The sequence below is a fragment of the Leptonychotes weddellii genome, chromosome 5 (assembly GCF_054177405.1).
Source record: "Leptonychotes weddellii isolate Sample4059 chromosome 5, ASM5417740v2, whole genome shotgun sequence".
In the NCBI taxonomy this organism is placed as follows: Eukaryota; Metazoa; Chordata; class Mammalia; order Carnivora; family Phocidae; genus Leptonychotes; species Leptonychotes weddellii.
In genome coordinates, this window is record NC_138373.1 from 107079494 (window position 1) to 107105769 (window position 26276).

The 26276-nt window shown below is 39.6% G+C and overlaps 1 protein-coding gene across 2 annotated transcripts; it reads right to left on the bottom strand.

Annotated features, from left to right (window-relative positions):
• Positions 1-698: 698 nt before the first annotated feature.
• PTGES3 (prostaglandin E synthase 3) lies at positions 699-24237 on the bottom strand. Of its 2 annotated transcripts, XM_081821899.1 has the most exons (8): positions 23991-24237; positions 6847-6960; positions 6626-6695; positions 6033-6131; positions 5184-5273; positions 3017-3079; positions 2147-2171; positions 699-1855 (listed from the first exon to the last, which is right to left on the bottom strand). In XM_081821899.1, coding segments are annotated over exons 1-8 (483 nt in total). In that variant the 5' UTR covers positions 23993-24237; the 3' UTR covers positions 699-1835. The 2 variants fall into 2 exon arrangements, with proteins under 2 accessions (XP_081678025.1, XP_081678026.1); XM_081821900.1 differs by lacking the exon at positions 3017-3079.
• Between the last annotated feature and the right edge of the window lie 2039 nt (positions 24238-26276).

Here is a 26276-nt window from a genome sequence, read left to right on the forward strand (position 1 = left end):
CGTTAAGCGTCTGCCTTCGGCTCAGGTCATGATCCCAGGGTCCTGGGATCGAGCCCCGCATCGGGCTCCCTGCTCGGCGGGAAGCCTGCTTCTCCCTCTCCCACTCCCCCTGCTTGTGTTCCCTCTCTCGCTGTGTCTCTATCAAATAAATAAATAAAATCTTTAAAAAAAAAACTACAGAAGTTCAAACATACCTTTCAATGTGAAAAAATCTAGGACTTTGAAGAAACTGCATTCCTTAACAGAACCAGAACCCATGTTATACTTCTATAACATAATAAAACAGAGTCGAATGCCAAGTGTTATGCTCAGGCCTCCTGGACAGATTTTCTAGTTGTAGCATTTCAAGAAAATGCTTTTGAGTATCACTCTGAACAGTCATGTACTTAACAGGGGAAGGGAAAAAGGTTGTGTTTTCCTTAGAAATCACCATAATGCCCTATGCAAACCTATTATAGCACACTTCCCATCTCTCAAGTTTTTGTCCAATGTTCGTCCCCCGTGCCTAACCTATGACTCCCTGCGCACAGCAAGTACCTGAAGAATTGTCTTTATATCCCCAGCACTTAATACTGCCTGTAACACAGGTCCTTAATGTCGGACATAAAGAAACACTGAAATAGGAAGCATTTCTATGTTATGACAAATACACAGAAGTTAGAGGGAATAAAAACTGCCAAAATGCAGAAACTCAAAGATTTACAGGAGGACAACACATTTAGTTTTATTTCAATCAAATCACAACACTTTCTTTTCCAACTGCTGCAAAGTGCATCTACAATTTGCTATTACAGATCCACTTTTAAAAGGTTTCCTGACATTACAGCAAGCCTTTTTTTCCCAAAGGAATACACCCAAATTCTTCCTCAAGTAAAATAAAAACTCCATTCCAGTAAATGGTAATACATGAAATTACAGTAAACCAGACACTTAAAAGGACAGCCAAAAAAGTCTTCCAACAGTTTATTAGAAAGAATGTAGACATTAAAAAAAAAAAAATCCCACTGTCATGAACATAAATTGAGGTTTTCAGCCTGGGACAAGCTGAATCAAAAAAAGAAATAAAAAATCCAATAGTGTATTAACATTTTTTTTTTCCACTCATTTGCCATACTGACAGTGCAAATACAATTTGGTCTAAATGTACAGACTCTCAAGCAACAATGTACAGCCTTTCTTCGTCCTCCATGCTAAGAGATGTAAAAGTTTAAGGGTCAAACAATACCAAATGTACAGGCTTCAAAAACCACCTAAGTTAGGGCATTCACTAGTTTTAGCTAAGATACATCTGGAACACTGACAAGTGATCACTTACAATAATGTGAAGTAAATTTTTTGAAAAATAAGAACTTTAGTGGAATAATCCTGGAGGATATACCAGAGGAACAACAAGTTACCAAGTTTAAGGTATCAACCAATTTGTTTCATCAGCCACTTTGAGTCCATTTTCTAAAATCTAAAATTTAGTTATCTTTCTTCTAAGCCAAGAGCTTCCTATCATGTCAGTATCTATGTTATGAAGTAAAGGAGACTGAGGTGAAATGTTTTTATTTATCACAACTGCTGTATCAATTGCCTAGGACCTCAACAGCATCATGGAAGTCTGGGAAAAGTTCATGCATAAGGTTATTGCCTTAGCTGACTTAAAATTGCCCCATACAATGGTACATATCAACCCTTAGTGAAGCCTTTAAAAAAACAAACAAGTTGAAAAATGGGTTAAAGGAGGCAAATACAGCATCTGCCTTTAGAGCTATCAACTCAAGAATTCTCTCAATTATGAAATCTTGCAGAGAAGTTACTTTTCTTTCTCAAAATCCGGTGGACAACATTCTTTACTCCAGATCTGGCATTTCTGAAAGATTTAAAAAAGATTAGTATGAAGTACAAGGGAACAATCTATCAACTTCCAAGTTTTATTTAAAAAAAAAAAGTCAACAGTAGTTAAATAGTTTCATAGGGAACTGTCTTTTTTAATGTAAATTTTGAATCATTCAAATTTCTGCTTTGGCTATCTTATTAGAGGCCGTGAAGAAATAATTTTTCTCCCAAGAATTGTAAAGAAGTTAACATCTCTATTTTGAGAGTTTGTGGTCTTTGATGTGAAAGATCACTGTGTAAACATCCTTTTTACAAATATACTTACTTTCATCATCACTGTCTTGTGAATCCTGCAAAAGGAAGAATTTTAAAGTTACCAAGCTGATCAAACATTACTCTGCTAACTGAACAGTTTGCCTTAAAAACCTGAAGCACTGTACTTTTATTAAAGTAGCAAAGATATGTGGTTATATCAAGCTTATGAATTTAATCACTGGACTTAAGAACAAGTTTACTTAAGATGAACAGACATACAGCTGAGGATCTACCTCCCTGTAAGGTGTGTGACTTTTGATTGGTGCTCATCCTTTAAATCCCTTCCTATCAACCTGATTGAAACTTGGTATAAAATGGTTTCTCTTGGCATTCAATGGAAGAGGAAAACGGCTCACTGTGAAAACCACGGGACTGACAGAAGACAATGAATTCCAATCCTAGCTGTTGAATTGTCTAAGTATTTTTCAAACTGTACTGAACAACTTTCTTGAAGATGTTAGCAGGATGCCAGCGGGTGGAATGTTGAGAAAGTTATCCAGTTTATCCTTCTTACAGATTCATAACGTCCATCTATTCACTCTATGGTTTCTGACCAATCCTGCTGCAAAACCCGTTTAACTTAGTCAAAATAATTCCTAAACTAACTCTTAATTGAATAAGGCATATGATGTCTCTATGCAGTGATTCTCTTGAGATCTGGTCCCTTTAAGAATGGTCCATGGGACACCTGTCCCTAGCAGATACCTATCCTTCAAAAATGAGCACATTTCAAAAATTGCTTTTCCCTGTATTTCTTAGAGAAAAAAAAAAAACCAACAAGAAGTGGCAAAAAAAGCAATCCTGAATCTATATAAAACAACCTATAAATACATTGTTTCTTACTATTTAAGTAAACAGAGAAAAGAATTTAGAGACTTACATCATCTGCTCCATCTACTTCTGGTAAATCTACATCCTCATCACCACCCATGTTGTTCATCATCTATTTGAAGTGTAAAAATTAGTTTTAAAAATGATGTTAAATTAAGCCCTAGTTATTAGGTTGCAAGCTCCAGAATAAACCTTAAGTCCACAGATTTCCACCAATAAAAAAAGCAAAACAAATGTTAAGTACCTTCCTTTCTGGAAAAGGTAGATTATATAGGTAATTACATAAAATCCTGACAACTTGTAGGAAGACTATGTTCTCACTGAAGAAAAGTGAAGTTATTAAAACTTATCCAGCAAGATATTTATGTAGGATGTAGAAATTAAACACCGAAATCCTGAATAGTGCTTACCACCTCTGGTGCCTAAAGAAAAGAATGGGATTCATTTGTAGTTGTAAAGCTTTGTATCTTAAGCTAAGTGGCATGTGTATTATAATATTCTCATTATAGTTTTAAATATTGTGAAGAACCAATAAATGACTTAAAATAAAGACCTTCAGGATGATTAGGTTGTATAAAAGGCCTGAATGCTAAATCAAAGACTAAAGAGCAATAACATGTTAAATACAGAAAATATTCATAATTCTTGAAATAAAAGGTACATACTATGGAGAATAATACCTTTGTATTATATTATAATACCTTTGTATATGTAAATACTCTTGTATACTCACAATACATTGGGACTAACAACAGAATATACTTACATGAAGTACTAATTTCTTATCTTTAGTTTCTGATCATAAAGCAAGCAGTTAATTACTTAAAAAGGTACAAATAACCAAACTAATTTATTAATAGACTGGGAGGGACTTATGTCCCCAAGTTACAACTTTTCTGTAAATTTTTTAAAATTTAAAATATTCACATATATGGTTACATATATAACTTTATAAACAAAAATTTAAAACTTCCAAAATCTATGCTTACCTGCACTTTAGAGTTAGAAGAGGCCTTTAAAAGATACCTAACTATAAAATTGCTCAGTATAAAAGTTCTGGGCAACCTAGTGTTGAATAATATGAGTAACTAGTAAAGAGATTCCCTACAGCACTGTTGAACACTTTGGTTAAGTTTCTTTGAGCAGGAAAAATGCTCAAAATGTGCTAAGCATAATGCTAACTGTTGAGGATACAATGGCAAAAGAGAACGAACTGAATACATTCAAGAACTATTAAGGAAGTAAAACAAAAAAAACAGAAGATAGCTGTTAATGCTATACTGGATACAGACAGTAAAAGAACAGTGTTAAGCTGTGTCATGCAGAGCTAGGTAAAATGGTGGCACCAATTACTACAGGTAAGGAATAGAAACAGCATAGTTGAAGAGAATCTTCATATCGTCCCTTTCCCTCTAATTTGAAATCAAGGTGCCGGAACCATGTGAAGAGATGTTGACTAAGCAGTTGCATACATAACTATTTACTACTTTTTAGCTCTTAGTTTTCAAAGAAGAAATATAAACAAAATCTAGTCAATTAAAACTTCAAATTGCCATGAAATGGATTTCATCTTCAAACTCAGAACCTAATATTCTTTTTCTAATCAGCTTTACTGCTGTACATTTATTTCATAAGGCTTATTCTACCTCAAGGGAGATCAATGATTTTTCCCTTTGGCCATCGCAATGTGAATCTGGATAACATCTTGGAAAAACAGGCTTACTTAAATCATTTCCTTGGGGGGGGGGGGGAATCCTTTCCTTGATTTTGCAAACTAAGACATCCTTACACACCACTCATTATGCACATCTCACTACCATTTTTGTGTTTAAAGGTTTATATTCATATTACATGGCTCTAAAATGCAAACTTATCCATGCTCCTAAAAAAAATCAGTTTCAATGTAAGAATAAGAACTAGCTATAAAACAAACCAACCAACACCCCCCCCAAGCTATATTGCATTGATAATACGGTTTATTTTTTGTCTGTATGCATCAACTTTAGAACTTACCACTAATTTTTTTTTTTAATTATAAAAGAATGTTAAACTTCAGGATTTAATGACCACTGTTAAGATCTTACTTTGTTTTGCTGCAGAATGACCTTTAAAGTAAAGTAATTCAGGTCTTAAATACCACTAGGTGCTTTAAAACCAAATTAAATTCACATAGAAATGTACTGAGAGGTGGCAAAATGCATTTAACAAGAACTTACCTCAGAGAAACGATCAAAATTAGACATGTCTTCATCTGAATCATCTTCCCAGTCTTTCCAATTATTGAAGTCCACACTAAGCCAATTAAGCTATAGATAATACAAACATCACCCCATGATTAGGTTAACTTAAACTTACAGGTATGTACCTTAAAACTATCTTTTTGGAACTGTGGGTTCATACTAGTACGGCATGGAATTAACATACAAAAAAAGAATAGAAAAATCAGAATGAAGTCAAATGCAGTCGTAATAGTCAAGACAGTCTCACAAAGCTTCTTCACAGTTGTTAAACAATCCTAGTTTAAAGAAAAAAAACAAAACAAAAACCCACAAACACAGAAAGAGGGGCACCTGAGTGGCTCAGTCAGTTAAACCTCTGACTCTTGATTTTCGCTCAGGTCTTGACCTCACAGTTGTGAGATCAAGCCCCTCCCTGGACTCCACACTAGACGTGGAGCCTACCTAAAAAATAATAAATGATGATGATGATGATAATAAAACAAAATTCATTCATTGGTAGGAACTATTCTCAGATGCAACTGATTTTTGTAGCACTAAAATATGCTCCCATATGATACATAAGAAACTTATAAAGCCTTCTAAGAAAAATCTGCCTCTTGAATTCAGCAAAAGATTCTGCATCAACTAGTGACTGACTTTGTTCTGACCACCTTTGGTTTTAAGTTAAAACTAATAAAACCCAAAGAAGGAAAAAACATAGAAAAGACTTTAATAACATGTAACTATGAAACAGAAACATTATATTCCTCATGCCAAACAATGTGTCTTTTATTATTTAAAATAAAAATGTTAAACTTTCCCTCCCAAAAAGGGAAAGAAACATACCTTTGCCCTTTCTTTTGTTAACCTTGGCCATGACTGGCCAGATTCGCCTTTTCGTAAACAACATAAAATTGATCTGTCCGTTCTTTTATGCTTGGAATCCTAAAAACAAAAACAAAAGCACTATCACACCATTTCTCTCTCCAATATCACTATAGAATAGAAAGTAGCTTGTCATTCTTCAACTCTCATTTCCTTTCCCTACATTTTCTCTAAACTCAAAGAAACATCCCTTAGAGTACTAAAAATTTCATTAGCTATCAAAATTGCAAAGAACTTTTCCCTCCCTGCACAAGGTGAATAAAATAAAACCTTAAAAAAATTAACTAAATATGATACAATCATAGAATAAAGATTCTATAAAGTTAGATTAAGGCAAGCCTCAAGAATACTGCCCTAAGTTCAAACAGTGATAGCAAGAACAAAGAGTATACAGAGAAGTAGTTCTAAGAGGAAAATATCACAAAAATATAAATATGCCTAGTTAGCCTCTGAACTGTTAAGAAAAACAATTACTTCTTACTGCTAAAAAGAGTACTTTATGTATGTCCATTTCCTCAGATTTAAATTGGAATTAAAGCATCAAGACTACTTACATTTGGATCAATACAGTGAAAAAGATCAATTTCATTTAAATGTTTAAAATTATCACTTCCTCCAAGACAACTGTGTAAAAAAAAATAAAAATAAAAATATGAGCCTCTTCAGAGAGATAAATATTAGTAATAACTTCAGTGAAAACACAAAACAAGCAAGCCAAAGTTAGTCAGTTGTCTAATACAAGCTTTTTACCCAACGATGTAAAATGGTAATTTACCTGAACGTAAGTTTGGATTTTTCAAAATTTACATTAACATCTTTACTGTCTTCGACACAAAATTCAATGAAGACGTAGTCCCTTCGATCGTACCACTTTGCAGAAGCAGGCTGCCTACAAAGAGATAAAATTAGACAAAATTAAGCTGGAATTCATTAAATGAGTATTTACATAACCTCCAAAGTATGGCTAATATAAGTACACCTCCACTCAAACACTGATCATTTTGAGGCAGTTTATTATTATTATTAAATGGGCTCCATGCGCATGGAGCCCAATGCAGAGCTTGAACTCACAACCCTTAAAATCAAGACCTGAGCTGAGATTAAGAGACAGACACTTGACCAACTGAGCCACCCAGGCGCCCCTTGAGGCAGTTTATTATAATTCCAAATACATCTTTACTCTTAACAGCTGCATTCCAAGTTAACATGGTGATACTGATTTCACAACAGGAAAGAATTCAAAAATGAAACAATGCTCAATAGGGTTAACCATTAGGAAGCCCTGTCAAAATTTATGTGCCACTCCATTAGAGCCTTGCTCCTAAATGTCAACTCACAGAATTAAGAAATCATACAGAACTAATCCACTGTCAATTGAAATGCTACAGTATTAGGGATGCCTGGGTGGCTCAGTTGGTTAAGCGTCTGCCTTTGCCTCAGGTCATGGTCCCAGGGTCCTGGGATGGAGTCCCGCACTGGGCTCCTTGCTCAGTGGGGAGCCTGCTTCTCCCTCTGCCTGCCGCTGCCCCCAGCTTGTGATTGCTCGCTCTCTCTGACAAATAAATAAGAATAAAAATAAAATCTTAAAAAAAAAAAAAAAGAAACGCAGTATTAAACATTTCTACTTACAATGCTAGGAACTAGGGGGAGGGGAGGGGAGATGATGGTAGAACTGATAGTTTTTTTTTGTTTTTTTTTTTTTATTTGCGAGAGAGACAATGAGAGACAGAGAGCATGAGAGGGAGGAGGGTCAGAGGGAGAAGCAGACTCCCTGCTGGGGAGGGAGCCCGATGTGGGACTCGATCCTGGGACTCCAGGATCATGACCTGAGCCGAAGGCAGTCACTTAACCAACTGAGCCACCCAGGCGCCCCAAACTGATAGTGTTTTTTAAGAAGTTCTTGTCTGTAGCTTATTTCTGACTATTATCAAGAAACCATTTTTTTGAACAATTTTCCTAACAAACTTTTATGATTCTAAATAATGACATTAAAGAATTAAGTTTTACAGTCTTATCTTCTACTCTATCTACACATGTATCTGACAGACACTATACTAGAATGAGCCTGGACTATTTGCTTTTTCCTTATTATTCTTCTGCTCCTGTCTCCTGCAATATACCTGTCTTCTTCATGGTGTCAGCCACCTAGAGCTCTACCCATCCATTAAAATTATGTTTTAGAATATGGTTAAAAACTACTAAAAGCAAATGCAGTCAAATATAGCTGATAAAGATTATTTTCTCTATTTTTTTTTTTTTTTTTTTTGAGATCAAGACCTGAGCTGAGATCAAGAGTTGGACGCTTAACCAACTGAGCCACCCAGGTGCCCTGTTTCTTTAAAACTGTTCTTTATGGGGTGCCTGGCTGGCTTAGTCGGTAAAGCATGCACCTCTTGATCTTGGAAGTTGTAGGTTTGAGTCCCACGTTGGGTGTAGAGATTACTTAAAAATATAATCTTTAAGAAAATTCTTAAATATCCTCATATGCATAAAAATTCCTAGAATTCACACACATACACACCCCAACAGGATTTGCCTCTACAGAATGAACCAGAAAGACAATGAGGGAAAGGAAGCAGAACCACATTATTCTCAATGGGTTCACTTATTTTCTAAAAATAAGCATGTTCTGCACTGATAATGTAAAAATTAAAATAACTGGCTATACAGGAATTTTTGTATTCTTTGAATTCTGTAAACCTAAAAATTAAAAAGTTAATTAGCGTTATGTTCCAGCACTACTCATAAACTCAAATGAAAGGAATTTTGTTTCCAAGCTTTGCAATTTCCAACCCTAAAGAGTAGCAGTTTAAAGTCCCTCCTATAAACAAAAAGTTGCAGCCTAGTGCTCATCAGCATTTTTATACAACTGTTAAACTTGACTAGTTATATTCCACTCTGGGATATTGATATCAGATCTAAAGTAGGTAAATTATGGATGGCAGTTTTCAAATACCAGCAAATCAGCAAGGGTAAAAGCTATTTCTTTAGGCATCTATCAATAGATTAAAAAAAAAAAAAGATTTTTTACATGCCTCTGAAGAAAAGTCTAACCAAACTTCTGCTGTTAATATGGCTAACAAACAAGTTAGGAGTTTTATGAATAGGTCATACATTATTTTTAGCTCATTTTCTTACCAAAATGGTGTTCTCAATGTGGTAAAACATGTTGGTCTGTAACTGAAAATATATGGTAACTTAATAGATAATTAAAACTTTAGTTTTAGGTTTATAGATTTTCAAATTGAAATGACCATATAGTCCTATGTTTAAAAAGTGCTCATAATAACTATCTGAACAAAGAATACCACAGTGCCAAAATACTATTTCCAACTAAAGGAACCCGGTTTCCTACAAAGAAATGGCTGACCTCAGTCCTGAGGTGGGAAATACAGATGAGGTTGGGACATCTTGTGCAAATGAAGCTATTAAAAACCATGAAGTCAGTCAAAACCAGAGGCAACAATAAGGGTCTCCCCACGTTGGCCAATGACAATTCTAGACCACCAAAAGATGCTACAACAGCTCCAATTCTCTACAAATTAGCAGTTAAAGAATTAGGCATTTTTTCCTTCTTTCCTTTTATTCATGGTAACTGAATAGGACCAGTTCATGAAGGAAACTTCTTTGCAGAATTTGAGCTTTGGAGTGGAATAAAATGAGGAAAGAGGGGGAGTGTGTCACCATTTTGCAACCCTTAAACTGATTTGGCAGTGATCAACAATGGATGAAACCATTAAAAATTATTAGATGACCAACTGATCAAGAACTTATGATCCATCTTAGAAAAGTAGGACAACCAAACATAAACCTCCCAATTTCATGCAACATGATATACTCTGGAGTAAACTTAATGCCAGTCTACAAAAAATATGAGAAAAAGAAACCGCTCAAATGATACCACGAGGAAGTGAGAAATCCAGAATACTGTTAAATCAAGGCTATAAAGAAGAGGAGGGACTGCCTCTTAAAAGAAACCTTAAGAGAGGTGCCTGGGTGGCACAGTCAGTTAGGCATCCAACTCTGGCTTCAGCTCAGGTGGTGATCTCAGAGTCATGAGATCCAGCCACGATCGGGGCTCTGCACTCAATGAGGAGCCTAAGACTCTCTGTCTCCAACCCCCACCCCCGCCCACTCTCTCTAATAAATAAAAAAGAAAAAAAAAATCTAAGAGTTATCAAACATGTACAATTGGTGACCCTTGGCTGTATCTCCATCCCAACCTAAACATAAAAAAGAGATTACTGAAACTGTGAAGATCTGAATATGGACAGGGTATTAAATATGAAAATCATTGTTAATTTTGTTAGGCATGAAAAGAATTGTTTTTATGAAAAAAAAAGTCCATTCAAGATGAAAACTTAAGTATATGGGGTTTGCTTTAAAAGACTTGAGGGGGGGCGCCTGGGTGGCTCAGTCGTTAAGAGTCTGCCTTCCCAGGGTCCTGGGATCAAGCCCCACGTCGGGCTCCCTGCTCTGCGGGAAGCCTGCTTCTCCCTCTTCCACTCCCCTTGCTTGTGTTCCCGCTCTCGCGCTCTGTCAAATAAATAAATATCTTAAAAAAAAAGACCTCAGGGGATGAGTGCCTGGGTGGCTCAGTCGGTTAAGCCTCTGCCTTCAGCTCAGGTCATGATCTCCAGGTCCTAGAATCGAGCCCTGCCTCAGGCTCCCTGCTCAGCAGGGAGTCTCCTTCTCCTTATCCCTCTGCCCCCCGCAACCCCCAACCCCGTGCTCTCCCTTAAATAAATTTAAAAAATCTTTCGAAATAAGTAAGTAAACAAATGGCTTCAGCAGGGGCACCTGGGTGGCTCAGTCAGTTGAGTGTCTGACTTCAGCTCAAGTCATGAATCTTGGGGTCCTGGGATTGAGCCCTGCATCAGGCTCTGCACTCAGCAGGGAGTCTGTTTCTCCCTCTATCCTTTCCCCTGCTCGTATGTGTGCTCTCTCTCCGTCTCTCAAATAGGTGAACTCTTTTAAATAAATAAATAAAAATAAAAGACTTCAGGAAAGGAAAAAAGGGGTAAATAAAGCAATGTGGCAAAGGCCTGCTAAGCACTCTAGATGACAGGTAGATGGGGAATTATGTTCACTGTACTTTTTAAAAAGTGTTATTAAATGATTCTGGCAGGGAATACTTTCTTCCTTTGGTGTAACCCAGTCTAATTTTGAAACTGTGTTATACTTGGTTAATGAAAAGATTCTATTCCAATACATTTTACAAATAGTATTTCAATAAACTAGGGTAAATGCTTTTGTAGCCAAACTTAGATTGTGTTTACCTTGTAAAAGTTGCATGTTAAGAGCCTATAGTAAGACTCTAATAGAGAAGGGGCACACTAATGGTGACATGGTTATTACAATAGCTATATAAAAAACCAACTAGCATATTAGCTCTTCAGTTTGTTCATACTGAGACCACTGGAACCAGAGAATCTTTTTTCTTTCCTCAAATTCACATTAAGTTATCTAGAGTTTAGATCACTGTTATGAGTTGAACTGTATCCCCCACAAATTCATATGTTGAAATCCTAAACATCCAGACTTCAAAATGAGAATGTATTTGGAGAGAGGATCTTTAAAATGAAGTCTTAGGGTGGGCCATAACTCAACATGACTGGTGTCCTTACAAAACATTAGGACACAGAGGGAAGGCCCTGTGAAGATACAGGAGAGAGCCATCTACAAGCCAAGGAAAAAGGCCTCAGAAGAAACCAACCCTGCTGACGCCTTGATCTCAGACTAACACCCTCCAGAATTGTGAGGAAATAAATTTCTACTGTTTAAGTCACCCCATCTCTGGTACTTTGTTATGGCAGCTCTAGTGAGCAAATACAATCATTTTCCAAATAACAAAATTAAATGATCCAAACCAAGGGTTGGTTCAGGAACCAAAAATGGCTTATATATATATATATTTTTTAAAGATTTTATTTATTTTTTGACAGAGAGAGACACAGTGAGAGAGGGAACACAAGCAAGGGGAGCGGAAGAGGGAGAAGCAAGGAGCCCGATGCGGGGCTCGATCCCAGGAGCCTGGGATCATGACCTGAGCCGAAGGCAGACGCTTAATGACTGAGCCACTCAGGTGCCCCTGGTTTTTATATTTTTAAAGAGTTCTAAAAACAAGCATGTGGGACAGAGATATCTATGGCTTGCAAAGCTTAATGTTTATTAGGTAATCCTGATCTAAACCATCAAAAATACAAGAGGTGACCCTATACTTAACCCTAAACCTGTAATAAACTCATATATTCACTCATGGGAACTCAATTGCTTGTGAAATCCCACTTATCACATTTCTTTTTTCTATTAACCAAAAGAGAAGCTGGTTTAGCTTTAATTCTAGCTCCTAATTTATACTGGATTTATCTCTAGCCTTACACTAACATTGGCAAAATTCATAACCACTATGCAAGTCAGTCAGTTCACATTAATAGTAAATACCTATAGAAGTAAATGAAAACTTTTCTTTTACCTCTGCATATGCTATGTCAATAATCCATTACCTAAAACAAAACTGAAAGCCCCCACAGTGGGACATTCCGTGCTTTTTTTTTTTTAAAGATTTCATTTATTTATTTGACAGAGAGAGACACAGTGAGAGAGGGAACACAAGCAGGGGGAGTGGGAGAGGGAGAAGCAGGCTTCCCACAGAGCAGGGGGCCCAATGAGGGACTCGATCCCAGAGCCCTGGGATCATGACCTGAGCCAAAGGCAGACGCTTAACCACTGAGCCACCCAGGCGCCCCCATTCCGTGCTCTTCTGACAAGAGCTTCCAAGCACAACATTAGGGCCAGGTCGGTTCAAACAACTAAATTTTGCAGAACCTGAAATTTGTTTTGAGTAAAACTTCTTAGTTTGTCTTAAAAAGACAGAGTGGAAACCATTATTTGTTCCCCAATACCATTTTTAATATGCTAGAATCTGGTGATTTTTAATTCAAATTTGTAGAGAACTACAAACACTCTTCACTTGAAAAAAATGAATGTACAGGGGATGCCTGGGGTGGCTCAGCTGGTTAAGGGTTTGCCTCTGGCTTAGGTCATAATCTCAGGATCCTGAGATCAAGCCCCACACTCAGCAGGGAGCCTGCTTCTCCCTCTCCCTGCTGCTCCCCCTGCTTGTGCTCTGTCAAATAAATAAAATCTTAAAAAAAAAAAAAGAGAGAGGATCTGAGGATCCACCAGTGCAATGGTCTGAATGCATCCCCCTGAAATGTTTATGTTGAAATCCTAACGCCCAGCGTGGTAATAATAGAAGGGAAGACATTTGGAAGGTGCTTAGGTCACGAGGATAGAGCCCTCATGAATGAGATTAATGCCTTACAAAAAGAGGCCCCAGAGAGATCCCCAACCCCCTTTTCCCTGCTGTGAGGACACAGCAAGAAGCTATGAGCCAGGGAGTGGGTTCCAGCACCAGAAGATGACCCTGCTGGTGCCTTTATCCTGGGACTTCCAGTCCCCAGAATGGTAAAGCAATAAATTTCTGTTTATAAACTACCCAGTCTGTGATATTTTGTTAGAGCAGTCCAAACAGACTAGACCACCAGCAAAGCTAAATGGAAAAAATCTGCTAAGGAACATTTCTCAAACACTGCAATTCTTTTGATAGTTTACTATGTGCAAGGCATACTGAATTATAAGACAATTAAAACACCTCGAGGGGCACCTGGGTGGCTCAGTCGTTAGGCGTCTGCCTTTGGCTCGGGTCATGATCCCAGGGTCCTGGGATCAAGTCCCGCATTGGGCTCCCTGCTCAGTGGAGAGCCTACTTCTCCCTCTCCCTCCCCCTGACACTCTCCTGGCTTGTGCTCTGTCAAATAAATAAATAAAATCTTTAAAAGCAAAACAAAACAAAAACCACTTCAAGCCTTTTGTGAATTGGAAAAACAGACATACCTAACTTGGGGTAAGTTCATAAAGCTGAAGGTTGAAAACCATGTTAGAGGGGCGCCTGGGTGGCTCAGTTGGTTAGGCGACTGCCTTCGGCTCAGGTCATGATCCTGGAGTCCCTGGACAGAGTCCCGCTTCGGGCTCCCTGCTCGGCAGGGAGTCTGCTTCTCTCTCTAACCCTCCCCCCTCTCATGTGCTCTCTCTTTCTCAAATAAATAAAATTAAAAAAAAAAAAAAAGAAAACCATGTTAGAGCTAGGTCACAGATGTCCCTGGAGACCCCCCCCCCCACACTAATGGCAGCTATCATTCCTTTAGAGCTTTGGAAATCTTGAAGGGGGAAAAAGTTCCACACAGAATTCTACATCATATGACTTGTCTCTACGACCAACACTATGGTCAACACTCCATCTTTCTTTTTCTCTCAGAATTTCCAATGTCCAGAAATTTTTATGAGCAGGTACTCCAGACCATCACAAATAGGAAATATGAAACGCCTTGAGTCTGTACATCAAAACTTAGTGAAACAAAAAACTTTTACTATTGAAGTGAGAGGCCTACAAAGTTAATACCACAATAATTCAAATTTGGCTCCCTGAAGTAGATGATTTAGAGCAATCTCATGGGAGATGTAAATATATACACACACACACACGCTAATCCTATAGGATTACATAAAATTCCACATTTCGGTGTATTCCCTAAGAAATCTTTAGTATCTTGCTGTCACATCAGTGGTCCAATGAGACTGATTTCCTTATTAAAAAGTTTCTATGGGGCACCTGGGTGGCTCAGTTAAGCGTCTGCCTTTGGCTCGGGTCAAGATCTCAGTGTCCTGGGATAGAGCCCTGTGTTGGGCTCCCTGCTCAGCAGGGAGTCTGTTTCTCTCTCTGCTCCCCCACCCCGTGTTCTCTTGATCGATCTCTCAAATAAATAAAATCTTTTTTAAAAAGCTTCCATCTGGGGCGCCTGGGTGGCTCAGTCACTGAGCATCTGCCTTTGGCTCAGGTCATGATCCCAGGGTCCTGGGATCGAGCCCCACATCGGGCTCCCTGCTCCGCAGGAAGCATGCTTCTCCCTCTCCCACTCCCCCTGCTTGTGTTCCCTCTCTCGCTGTGTCTCTGTCAAATAAATAAATAAAATCTTAAAAAAAAAAGTTTCTATCTGGGATGCATGGGTGGCTCAGTCGGTTAAGCGTCTGCCTTCTGCTCAGGTTATGATCCTAGGATCCTGGGATCGAGTCCCACATTGATTCCTTGCTCAACGGGGAGCCTGCTTCTCTGCCTGCCATTCCCCCTGCTTGTGTGCGCACGCGCATGCTCTCTGACAAAATCTTTAAAAAAATAAAAATAAATTCGAAAAGTCTCTATCAGAGGGGCACCTGGGTGGCTTAGTCAGTTAAGTGTCTCCCTTTGGCTCAGGTCATGATCCCAGGGTCCTGGGATCGAGGCTCACGTTGGGCTCCCTGCTCACGGGGAGCCTGCTTCTCCCTCTCCTGCTCCCCCTGCTTGTGCTCTCTGACATATAAACAAATAAAACAAAAAAAAGTTTCTATCATATACAAAGGTGACATCATTAGTATTGGACTCCTTACTCTAAACCATTGGAAAATAATTAGGATACTATCATTTGGTCACAAAATAGAGGCTCTTGGGGGCACCTGGGTGGCTGTGTTAAGCATCTGACTCTTGATCTCAGGGTCATGAGATCAAGCCCTGCGATGGGCTCCACACTAAGTGTGGAGCCTACTTTAAAAAAAAAAAAAAAGCTCTTTATAGCACAAATGTACTGGAAAAAATAGCAATAATGACGATTTTTTAAAAAATGCCCTACTTCTGTAAAAGTATTTAAAGGACTGAAAAATGTGATACACAGATATGTTCATTAACAATAATCGTTATGATAAAAATAGGCAAAAATTTAAAAATCTGTTTTATCTTTAACTGATGGCCTCATTTAGAAATTGATCAAACAGGAAAAAAGGGAAAATGAATATTAATTTTTTTTAAAACATTTTATTTATTTATTTGACAGAGAGAGACACAGAGAGAGAGGGAACACAAGCAGGGGGAGTGGGAGAGGGAGAAGCAGGCTTCCGGCCGAGCAGGAAGCCCGATGTGGGGCTCGATCCCAGGACCCTGGGATCATGACCTGAGCCGAAGGCAGATGCTTAACGACTGAGCCACCCAGGCGCCCCATGAATATTAATTTTGACTGAAAAGCTAACTTCTTTAAAAGTTTTTTTTTTTTTAAGTAATCTCTACACTGAACACGGGGCTGAAACTCCCGGAACCTGAGATCAAGAGTCGCACCCTTTTCCGTTTGAGCCAGCCAGGCACCCCCAACTTCTTAGAAGGACAGATCAGTTAGTCTATCCAAAACATAACCAACAAACTATTCCCAAAATAAAGAACTCACAAACAAGTCAAATGTACTTTGAGGGTATATATGGATTTGGCGGTACTTCTTTTCCAGATTTCCCCCAATACAGCAAAACCTCAATTAACAAGACATAAAATCAGATATTTAATTTACAGATGGCTTTCATCAACTTTATCTTTCAACTACTGACCACTGATCTACTTTCTACAGGAGATATAGTTGAATTTGGCTGAAATGTGATATAGCAGAATACAGGACTAATCGTAAAAACCCCTCTTAGGCCCAACCCTTACTATCATATCAAGCACCTCATGTAGCCAAGCCTAGCAGCTAAAATATACTGAGAGTTTGAATGTTATTCAGTAAACAAATATTTATTAAACATGGGGCTAGGAATTGTTCTGGGGATACAGCAGTGAACAAAACAAAGCTTACATTCAAGTTAGATGAAATTTAGTCCAAAAATCTTCTAAGAAATATGGGGGTAAAGGGATCAGATCCATTACTAACTACAGCTTATCTTTCTTAATGTGTAAATAGGTTATACATCATAAGATAACATTCTCAAAAAGAAAAAGGTAACATTCTCTGGTTATCAGGACAGCTGAGCTTTGAACAACATGTGAGTTAGGGGCACCAACACCCTAAAAAATGGAAAATCCAAGCATAACTTATGACTCCCCTCAAACTTTAATAGCCTACTGTTGACCAGAGCCTCACTGATAATGTAAACAGTAGACTAACACATACTTTGTATACTATATATATATTATACATTGTATTCTTACAATAAAACTAAAGAAAAGACAATATTAAGAAAGTCCTAAGAAAAAAATACATTTACAGGGGTGCTAGGGTGGCTCAGTAGGTTAATCATCAGCCTCTTGATCTTAACTCAGGTCTTGATCTCAGCGTTCTGAGTTCAAGCCCCATGTTGGGCCCCATGCTGGACATGGAGCCTACTTAAAAAAGTGGGGGGCACACCTGGGTGGCTCAGTTGGTCATCTGCCTTCTGCTCAGGTCATGATCCCAGGGTCCTGAGATCAACCCCTGCATTGAGCTCCCTGTTCAGTGGGGAGTCCGCTTATCCCAATCCCTCTGCCCTTCCCCTCCCATCCGCTTGTGCTCTCTCTCTCAAATAAATAAATAAAATCTTTAAAAAAAAAAAAAAGAAAAAATACATTTACAGTACTGTATTGTATTTACTGGGAAAAAAAATCTGCCTAAATGGACCCACACAGTTCAAACCAGTGTTACTGAAGGGTCAACTGTACTTAAGTAATTAATGACCATTTCCCTTGTAAGTTTATTCTTAATAGAGAATGATTATTTGTCTGAATTAAAGGATCACTTTGAATTCAAAGATAAAGCAACAGAAATCACAAGACTAGCTTTTTTACTAAAGCTTAATAATGAAGTAAATATATTCTAGGTTTAGGAATAAACATTTCTATTTAGTAGGAAGCTTCTTTAAAAGACTAGATTCACTAATCTTTTATACATCTCAGAGTATCTCTAAACATCAAGGGTTATAGAAGAAAACTCATTAAAACCAAGAAAAAGTCAGCAGTAAGAGGTTATAAAATTCAGAATTACTGATTTTTTAAAACTAAGTTTGTCAAATAGTCTATCATTTGCAAAACAGAATCAAGACACAGGTAAATCTTTTTTAGTTTGTTCTAAGTGAGAAATGATATGGAAACATGAAATTCTGGTATAAAAAGGGAAATAGCTGTTCCAGGTTCATAGGCTGAGCAGTTTTTCCTTCATCAAAAGCCTTGTCTACAAATGTCTAATACCACTCTCTTACACACATATTCTTTCCTCAAACAAATCCCAAGATACGCTTCTCATACTTTCAGATCATCTGTAGGTCAGTTGGACTACCATGTAAAACTTTCTGGAAAGGTGATCTGAATACACATGCTAGTCCCGTGGCTTCCAAATTATGTGCCAAGGTGCATCAGGGCACCACAAGAAACTTACAGGGTTACTGCAAGATATTTTAAATTTGAGAAAAGTTTAGTGATACTCAACCTCAGTCAAGACACCAGTTGGTAGGCGCCTGGGTGGCTCAGTTGGTTAAGCATCTGCCTTTGGCTCAGATCACGACCCCAGGGTCCTGGGATGGAGTCCTGCAGCATCGGACTCCCTGCTCAGCAGGGAGTCTGCTTCTCCCTCTCCCCTTCCCTCCTGCTTGTGCTTTCTCATGCTCTCTCTCAAATAAATAAGTAAAATCTTCAAAAAAAGAAAAGAAAAAAAAAGGGCGGGGAGCGCCTGGGTGGCTCACTCGGTTAAGCGTCTGCCTTCAGCTCAGGTCATGATCCCAGGGTCCTGGGTTCAAGCCCTGCATCGGGCTCCTTCCTCTGTGGGGAGCCTGCTTCTCCCTCTGCCTGCTGCTCCCCCTGCTTGTGCTCGCTCTCTCTTTCTCAAATAAATAAATAAAAAATCTTAAAAAAAAAAAAAAAGATAGCAGGTAATTCAATTTCAAAGTAGACTATACCACATCCCTCTCCATTAACTTTAACTTTTGCAAAGATAGATTTTTGGTGGTTGTGATTTAAAAAGGGGGGGGAGGGGCACCTGGGTGGCTCAGTCGTTAAGCGTCTGCCTTCAGCTCAGTCATGATCCCAGGGTCCTGGGATCAAACCCCACATCGGGCTCCCTGCTCTGCGGAGAGCATGCTTCTCCCTCTCCCACTCCCCCTGCTGTGTTCCCTCTATCGCTGTCTCTCTGTCAAATAAATAAATAAAATCTTAAATAATAATAATAATAATAAAAAGGGGGGAACCCATAAAAAAATCAGTGGGGAACAGAAATTGAGACAGAAGTATCTAATCTGAATTCAAGGTATAAGAAGTTACAGTGCCCAAAGGGCATATATATTCCATTAGTAACTGTGGTTATAAAAGAAATGACATTTTTCTTTCAACTTTTGTGTATTAACTTTTCAAAGATTACAAGGCTGTTTGGACAAATTAAGTTTTTGGACCAAACTCCATAATAAACAGAACTGCTAGGTTACTCCTTTTGGCCAACACCACCACAAAAAACCCCCCAAAAAACAACCTACTAAGACAAAAAGGGGCAAACCAAGAACATTTGTGAATCTCTGTGTTAGTTCCTTTATTTGGTAATCCCTACTCTAAAACATAAAAGCGAGGGGTGCCTGGGTGGCTCAGTCGGTTAGGCGGCTGCCTTCAGCTCGGGTTGTGATCCCAAGAGTCCTGGGATTGAGCCCCGCGTCGGGCTCCCTGCTCAGTGGAGAGTCTGCTTCTCCCTCTCCCTCTGCCTGCCTCTCTGCCTGCTTGTGCTCTGTCAAATAAATAAAGAAAATCTTTTAAAAAATAAATAAAAATAAATAAAACATAAAAATGAAAGCTGTTCTTAAAGATAGTATTTATTCCAAAACTTAGTGCCTTTCTTCCAAGCAACTCCAACCTTCCTACATTCCCTTCTTTGGCACATATCCTTTTAAGCATCTCCAAAGTAGATACAGTAATCTTTCTTCATACAAATAAGACTCAAACAAGGTCACGGTCTCATTGCCTCCATTACAAATTTCAGAGCCTCTGGGCTCTGTTACCATATGTCAAGAAGTGGCACAGGTTTTAACAGAAACCGTTTAGATAATAAAACAGAACTACAGAGACATATTTCTTTCTTTGGAAATAAAAGGATCACCTGGAAAATTATTCTCCCTTTTTGTAAAGGGAAAAAAACAAGCCTTCTGTCAGAAATCCTGAGTTCTAATCCTATCTAGGGCAGTTCCTTATACTAATTAGCACTGTCCGAATTAGTATTTGAAGAACTAGATCCTGGAACTTAAATACATACAAAAAATTTTCAGAACACCTCCCTGTAACTTGGATCCTTCCAGTACACAAAGATAATTAAAATGCTGAGTTGGAAAGGCCCTGACAAACACTTTTTAGCAATACAGTATGACAACCTATGAAGATCAACTACTGTACAGAAAATGCACAACGGCACATTATGGCTTTGGAATACAATATGGGGGAGGGCATACTACCGCTTAAGGTAATGTTTAAAGTAATTGGCATCTTCCTGAAAAACTAAAAGTTCAAAGGTGACCTAGGGAAGCAGAGAAGTCAGCCTCAATTTAAAATCTATCATTGCCAATCTACACAGTAGATGGCAAAAGTTTACTACAACACACATTGTATTTCTGTAGCAAAATACACTAGGTTCAGTAATTTCCAATTTAGGAACTCAGATATCTTAAGCATTTAAGAACTAGACTGATTCTAAACAGCCCATATTACAAAGGTATTTTTTCCTGAGAAGTGACAATCACTACCACCCAAGACCCCAAAATGATACAGCTCTGAGAAGATTTTGAAACAGAAAATACAATTAAACATGGGTATCTTAATTAACAGTTTATACTTGCCAGCACTGAACTGATTTGTCACTTCCAGTTTCAACTGCTTTCTAGTTAAAGTCTAACTAAGCACAGAGAAAAAGAAGAAAATCCAGTTACCAGGTTACACTGGTTAGGAAATCAACACTGAACAAAAGCCATCAGTTACTCTTAACTTACAGAAATTAACCATATACCATATGCTACTATTACAATTTGTTTTGGAGGCCAAAGACTGATGATTTTATTTTGGGGCCTCAATTCTACAAAACTCAGTGATGGCAAAATATTCAAGATTTTAACCAATGCTAGAGTACGTTTCTGGAGAATTTAACTCAAGTAGAAAACAACCCAAAGAATGACTTCAAAGAGATCAAAAATAAATAAAACAGGGACTCCTGGCTGGCTCAGTCAGAAGAGCTCAGCCAGAAGACCTGATCTCCAGGTCACGAGTTCAAGGCCCACACTGGGTGTAGAGATTACTAAAAACAAAAATCCAACAAAAACTTACAAACAAAAGTATAAACAGAAAAGAAAACTTTTCCTTTAAAAAACAAAACCTTTTACTTTGTATCTATTGTCAGAGTCTAAATTAGAATTAGAACCAACTATAATAGCTAATTAAAAAAAAAAGCAAACTAGCACCCCCACCTCCACGTTAGAAGACGTCCTGGGGCGCCTGGGTGGCTCAGTAGTTAAGCGTCTGCCTTTGGCTCAGGTCATGATCCCAGGGTCCTGGGATCGAGCCCTGCATCGGGCTCCCTGCTCAGTGGGAAGTCTGCTTCTCCCTCTCCCACTTCCCCTGCTTGTGTTCCCTCTCTTGCTGTGTCTCTCTGTCACATAAATAAATAAAATTAAAAAAAAAGAAGAAGAGGAGGTCTTAAAATCTGGCCTTCTCCAAAGGGGGTGAGAGATTGAGTTTTTATGTAAACTATTATAAAAACCTGATTCAAAGAAATGTATCTAGAAACTACTAAAGAGTATTCAAGTGAGAAAAAAGAGACTGTAAAACCCTTAAAATGTCCAAGCATGAATGTCTCTCTCCACCTTAAAATAAGTTTTATAGCAGGCTCAGTCAGAAGAGCATGCAACTCTTGATCTCGGGCTTAGGAGTTCGAGCCCCAGACTGGGGACAGAAATTACTTAAACAAAGAAGTTTTTAAAAAATAAAAAAATAGATAAAATAAAATGTTAATAGCAAACATCCACAAAATGAACGCTTATCTGCCAGATTCTTCCAGAACTGGATGACCCACTAAAGGTTTTTTTCAACTCAACTGATTCATAATATTCATCTTGTAAACTTATTCAAGTCATTAGTTCAAGAAGATCCCCTAAATAATTTGCAAGATGGCATTTAAAGAGGAGATTTACTTGGTCTCTTCAAAACACACTGAATGTAGCATTCTTGTAAGTTAGGACTGCTTTTTGGAATACTGATTATTACACTTTTCATCTGAGTTTTTAATCTATTTACCTAATGTCTCTTATCTCTTTATTTCATGTGACCTCCCAAAAGTATATTTCAAGTCATTTTAAGGGTACTTCTTAGTGAAAAGATACTTTGTTTGGCTACATTAGTCTATTAACAGTTGGTAGCTTCTCAATTTATTTTCTCCTCATGGAGTTTCAAAGTATAAAAGGCATTTTAAAACTGACAAACCTGTTACATTATTTGGAACAGATTTCAAAGGGAAAAGTGAAAGCTACTTTACATAAAGTATTTTGTTAGATACCACGGGGGTGGGATCCTTCCAAAATTCTAATATATCCCTTTTATACAATACTACTGCGTTCTTGCTTGCTCTTCATCATCAACCAGCTGTAGTGTATCCATTACTTATACACTGAGATGTCTAGTCCAATATACTCACCAACTGTATCATTATTTTATTAAGTAAACCTTTGAGAGTGTGTTACTTTTCACAGGAATTAAAATTGTTACTCTTCAATTACTCTCTCTACAAAACTTTTAGGGAGGAGTTAGTACCAAAAAAACCTATAAAACCGAAAATTCTCACATCTAGAAGGACGGAAATTTTCCTGAGAAGAATGTAAGGCCTGGAAGTGGGAATGCCAAAGATTCCTATTCGTTTAAAAATCACTATGGTTGGGCGCCTGGGTGGCTCAGTCGTTACGCGTCTGCCTTCGGCTCGGGTCATGCATGGTCCCAGGGTCCTGGGATCGAGGCCCACAATGGACTCCCGCTCGGCGGGGAGGGGGTGTGGGGGGGTGGTGTTGCATCTCCCTCTCCCACTCCCCCTGCTTGTGTTCCCTCTCTCGCTGTATCTCTGTCAAATAAATAAATAAAATCTTTAAAAAAAATCACTATGGTTTTTTTCTTTAGTATAATCAACTAAACTGTTAAAAAACAAAAACCAAAAAACTGTCACCTCAACGTAAACAAATTTAAGCTCTTAAAGACAACTAGAAGGCAGTTACGTACCTATTTCACCGTTAATTAAAAAAGGATAATGAAACCTCACCTCAAGTTTAATGTAGAACACAGAAAACGTCCCCAAGTATCTTTCCACTCGACACGTGAGAACTACCTGCTCAATACTAACTCCTCGCGGCCTGGGACAAGGTTGAGTTTTGGCAACCTTCACTCCCATCAAAAGACTGGAGTTAGGAGGAGGCCTGGAAAGACCCATTCCCAAAAAATCACGATCCCGGAGAGAAAGAAGTTGTGATGACTGTATGACCTCCCTGCAGTTGCCTAGCAGTACCTGTCGCTCACGGCGGAAGGCCGCGTGGTGCTCTACGAGGAGCACCGCCAGCCAGCCTTCAGGGAGCACTCACCATAGGTGCACTTGTCCCAGGGCCTGGTCCCAACATCACGGAGCCGCAGAATCAGACCACCCAAAAAAGCCAAGTGTCTATCTAAGAGGGTCCGCGCCTCCAGGGCGCCCGCATGGCAAAAAACTCACAGGAGAGGAAGGCCTAAGGCTAAGTTACGGAGTTAAAGTAACCCGGACTGGCGAACGAGGAAAAGTGGGATTTGCGGCGCGGGGAAGCCGAGGGACGGTTCAGAGGTGGGGAAAGAGGACATCTGGAGGAAAAATGTCCTCCACCCGCCAACGGTAACCGGAACATGGATACTGGACCTCCCACCACAAGAAAGAGCGACTGCCGCCACCGAGGGGAGAAAACCGAGGGGGCCGAAAGCGGGGGAGGGGTGAGGGCAGCTTCCCGGCAGCCCCCTGCGCGGCCTCGGCCTCCCTCCGGGACGACCTTCCCTCGGCCGGGTGTCGCACTCACATCGTGAACGGGGCAGGGGGACGGGCGAACGGGTGGGCGGGCCTCTCCGGCGGCAGCTGCTGGGCAGTCGACTCTTCTCCGGTGGCGACTCGGCGTTTTCTTCCCGGTCGCGGCCTCTTCTCGCTACCCTCAGCCGACGGCGGGCTCGACCTGGGTCCCCAGAATGCACTGCGCGAAGAGAGCGGCTCCTCCGGTCGGGGAGAAAAGGAAAGTGTAGGAAAAGGGGCGCGAGGACGGAGAATGAACGTGCGTGCGTGCGAGCGAGGGGTGGTGAGGCCGGGCGGCGGCTGGTGACGCAGCAAAATGCCCGGGCCTTGCCGCCGCGCGTGCGCACTCTTTGTTTTCGGGCTCCTGCGCGGTTTTCTAGAGATATCTACGGAAAGGGCGGGGCCTCCCAGCTCCTTCGCGATCCTTCCCGGCGCTGGCCCCGCCCTGCGTCGGCTCACTCGGGTCCGACTCGTTCCCGCCTCTCGTCCCGCGCTCCCCCCTCGCGTTAGAAAACCGTTGGCCACCTAACCGCCCGGCCACGCGGGTCGGGCCGTCTCCCGGAGAAACGGCTGTGTTGACAGCAGGAGGAACGCTGAGGCGGAGGGACGCAGAGTGGGGAGACTTGAAAAGTGAAACGGCTCGGTTACTATTGAGGGAGTAAAACCAGTCCGCTGAGGAAACCTTCTCCCTCAAAAAGATGTGAAAAGCCTGTGCTGGTGATACTTGCGGAAAAAGGCTAACTTCAGAATCGAAGGCCTGGGGGCACCTGGCCATTTTTCTGAAGGTTGGAGACCCCCTCCAGAGGCAACGGAAACTTGAGGTCTTTGGTTGAGGAGGAACGTTTGCCATTTGGGGCGGGCATTTGCCCCTGCTTTGAGATAATTACTGCTGTAGGTGAGACAGGGAGGTTATTTAAGTCGAGAGTCCAGGTTTGTGAGAATGGAGAGACCAGGACACTCGGTGTCTCCAAACGCATTTATTGGGGGAGGAGTTTCCCCTCTGTTTTCAACCATTCTCTCTGGAATTGCTGCTTTGTGCCTTGGACTTGGTTAGGCTCTAATGAGGGGTAGTAACCAAGAGAACGAAAACAGTACTGCCTACTCTAGAAGGCCACTTAACGGTGGAGTAAGGGACAAATACACCAGTGCACCGCTAGCTGGAACACAAAGGAAGTTGAAGTGTTCTCAGACATTTTGCAAAGTATTGGCTAAGTATTAACATTAAGGACCTAGTGGTCTATGCTGAGCAAGGCAGGTAATGGGAACTAGGGACATTGGACACTATGCTTCGTTTGAAAGGGGTGTTAAATCCCAGCTTTCAAATACTATGATTTTAAGGAGCCTACTGCCTGTTGAGGAAAACAAAATACACAAATCAAGATAGAGTGCTATAACGGAAGTACGAAAAGTAATGGGAGAATAAAAGGAGAGGTCGATATTGACTGGAAGGATTAGGTCAGGCCTTGTTAAGAAAAATTAGTCCCTAACATGGAAATAAAGCAAGGAGTGGAGGGATGACCTTTCAGTTCATACTGGGACATGGTTTAACCTGTCTCCCCAAGGATTGTTCTCTAGGAGAAGGTACCTATGTTTGACTTTGCTATTTATAATATACTTAGAGTTCAAAATTTCTGAGTGATTAAAAAGCTAACCCCAAAGTTATAGTATTATTTCTCTGTAGAACACTAGCCAGTTTTGTTTAACCTGCAGCCTTATTCTCTTTATTTTTATGGCTATAAATACCTAGTTCTTTAAATGCTCCTGAAACTGGCTTTACCATCTTACTAGTTCCATCAATGAGTTAAATAAATATTTGGCTCGTGTTAATTTTATATTTGTACGAGAATTATGTTTTTAAATTTTTTGAGAACTCTTCTTTGACAGCCTCCTAAAGGTGACAGCAGGAATGAATGGGAGGAATTTCAAGCAGGAATCTTGATAGGTGAAGAGAGAGAGAAGAGTATCTAGGTCAGGGGTTGGCTGACTTACCTTAAAGAGTCAGATAAGTTACAAGGTCTCTGTTGGCACCTTCTGAACTGCTATTGTAACATGAAATCAACCATAAAAATATGTAAACAAATGAGTGGCTGTGTTCAAAAAAAAGGAAACTAAGAATGCTGAAATTTGAATTTCTTATATTCACATGGCCCAAGATATTCTTTTCCAACCTTTTGAAAATGTAAAAATTGGGGCACCTGGGTGGCTCACTCAGTTCAGGGTCTGATTCTTGATTTTGGCTCAGGTCATGATCTCAGGGTCCTGGAATCTAGCCCTGTCTCAGCTCCATGCTCAGCAGGAA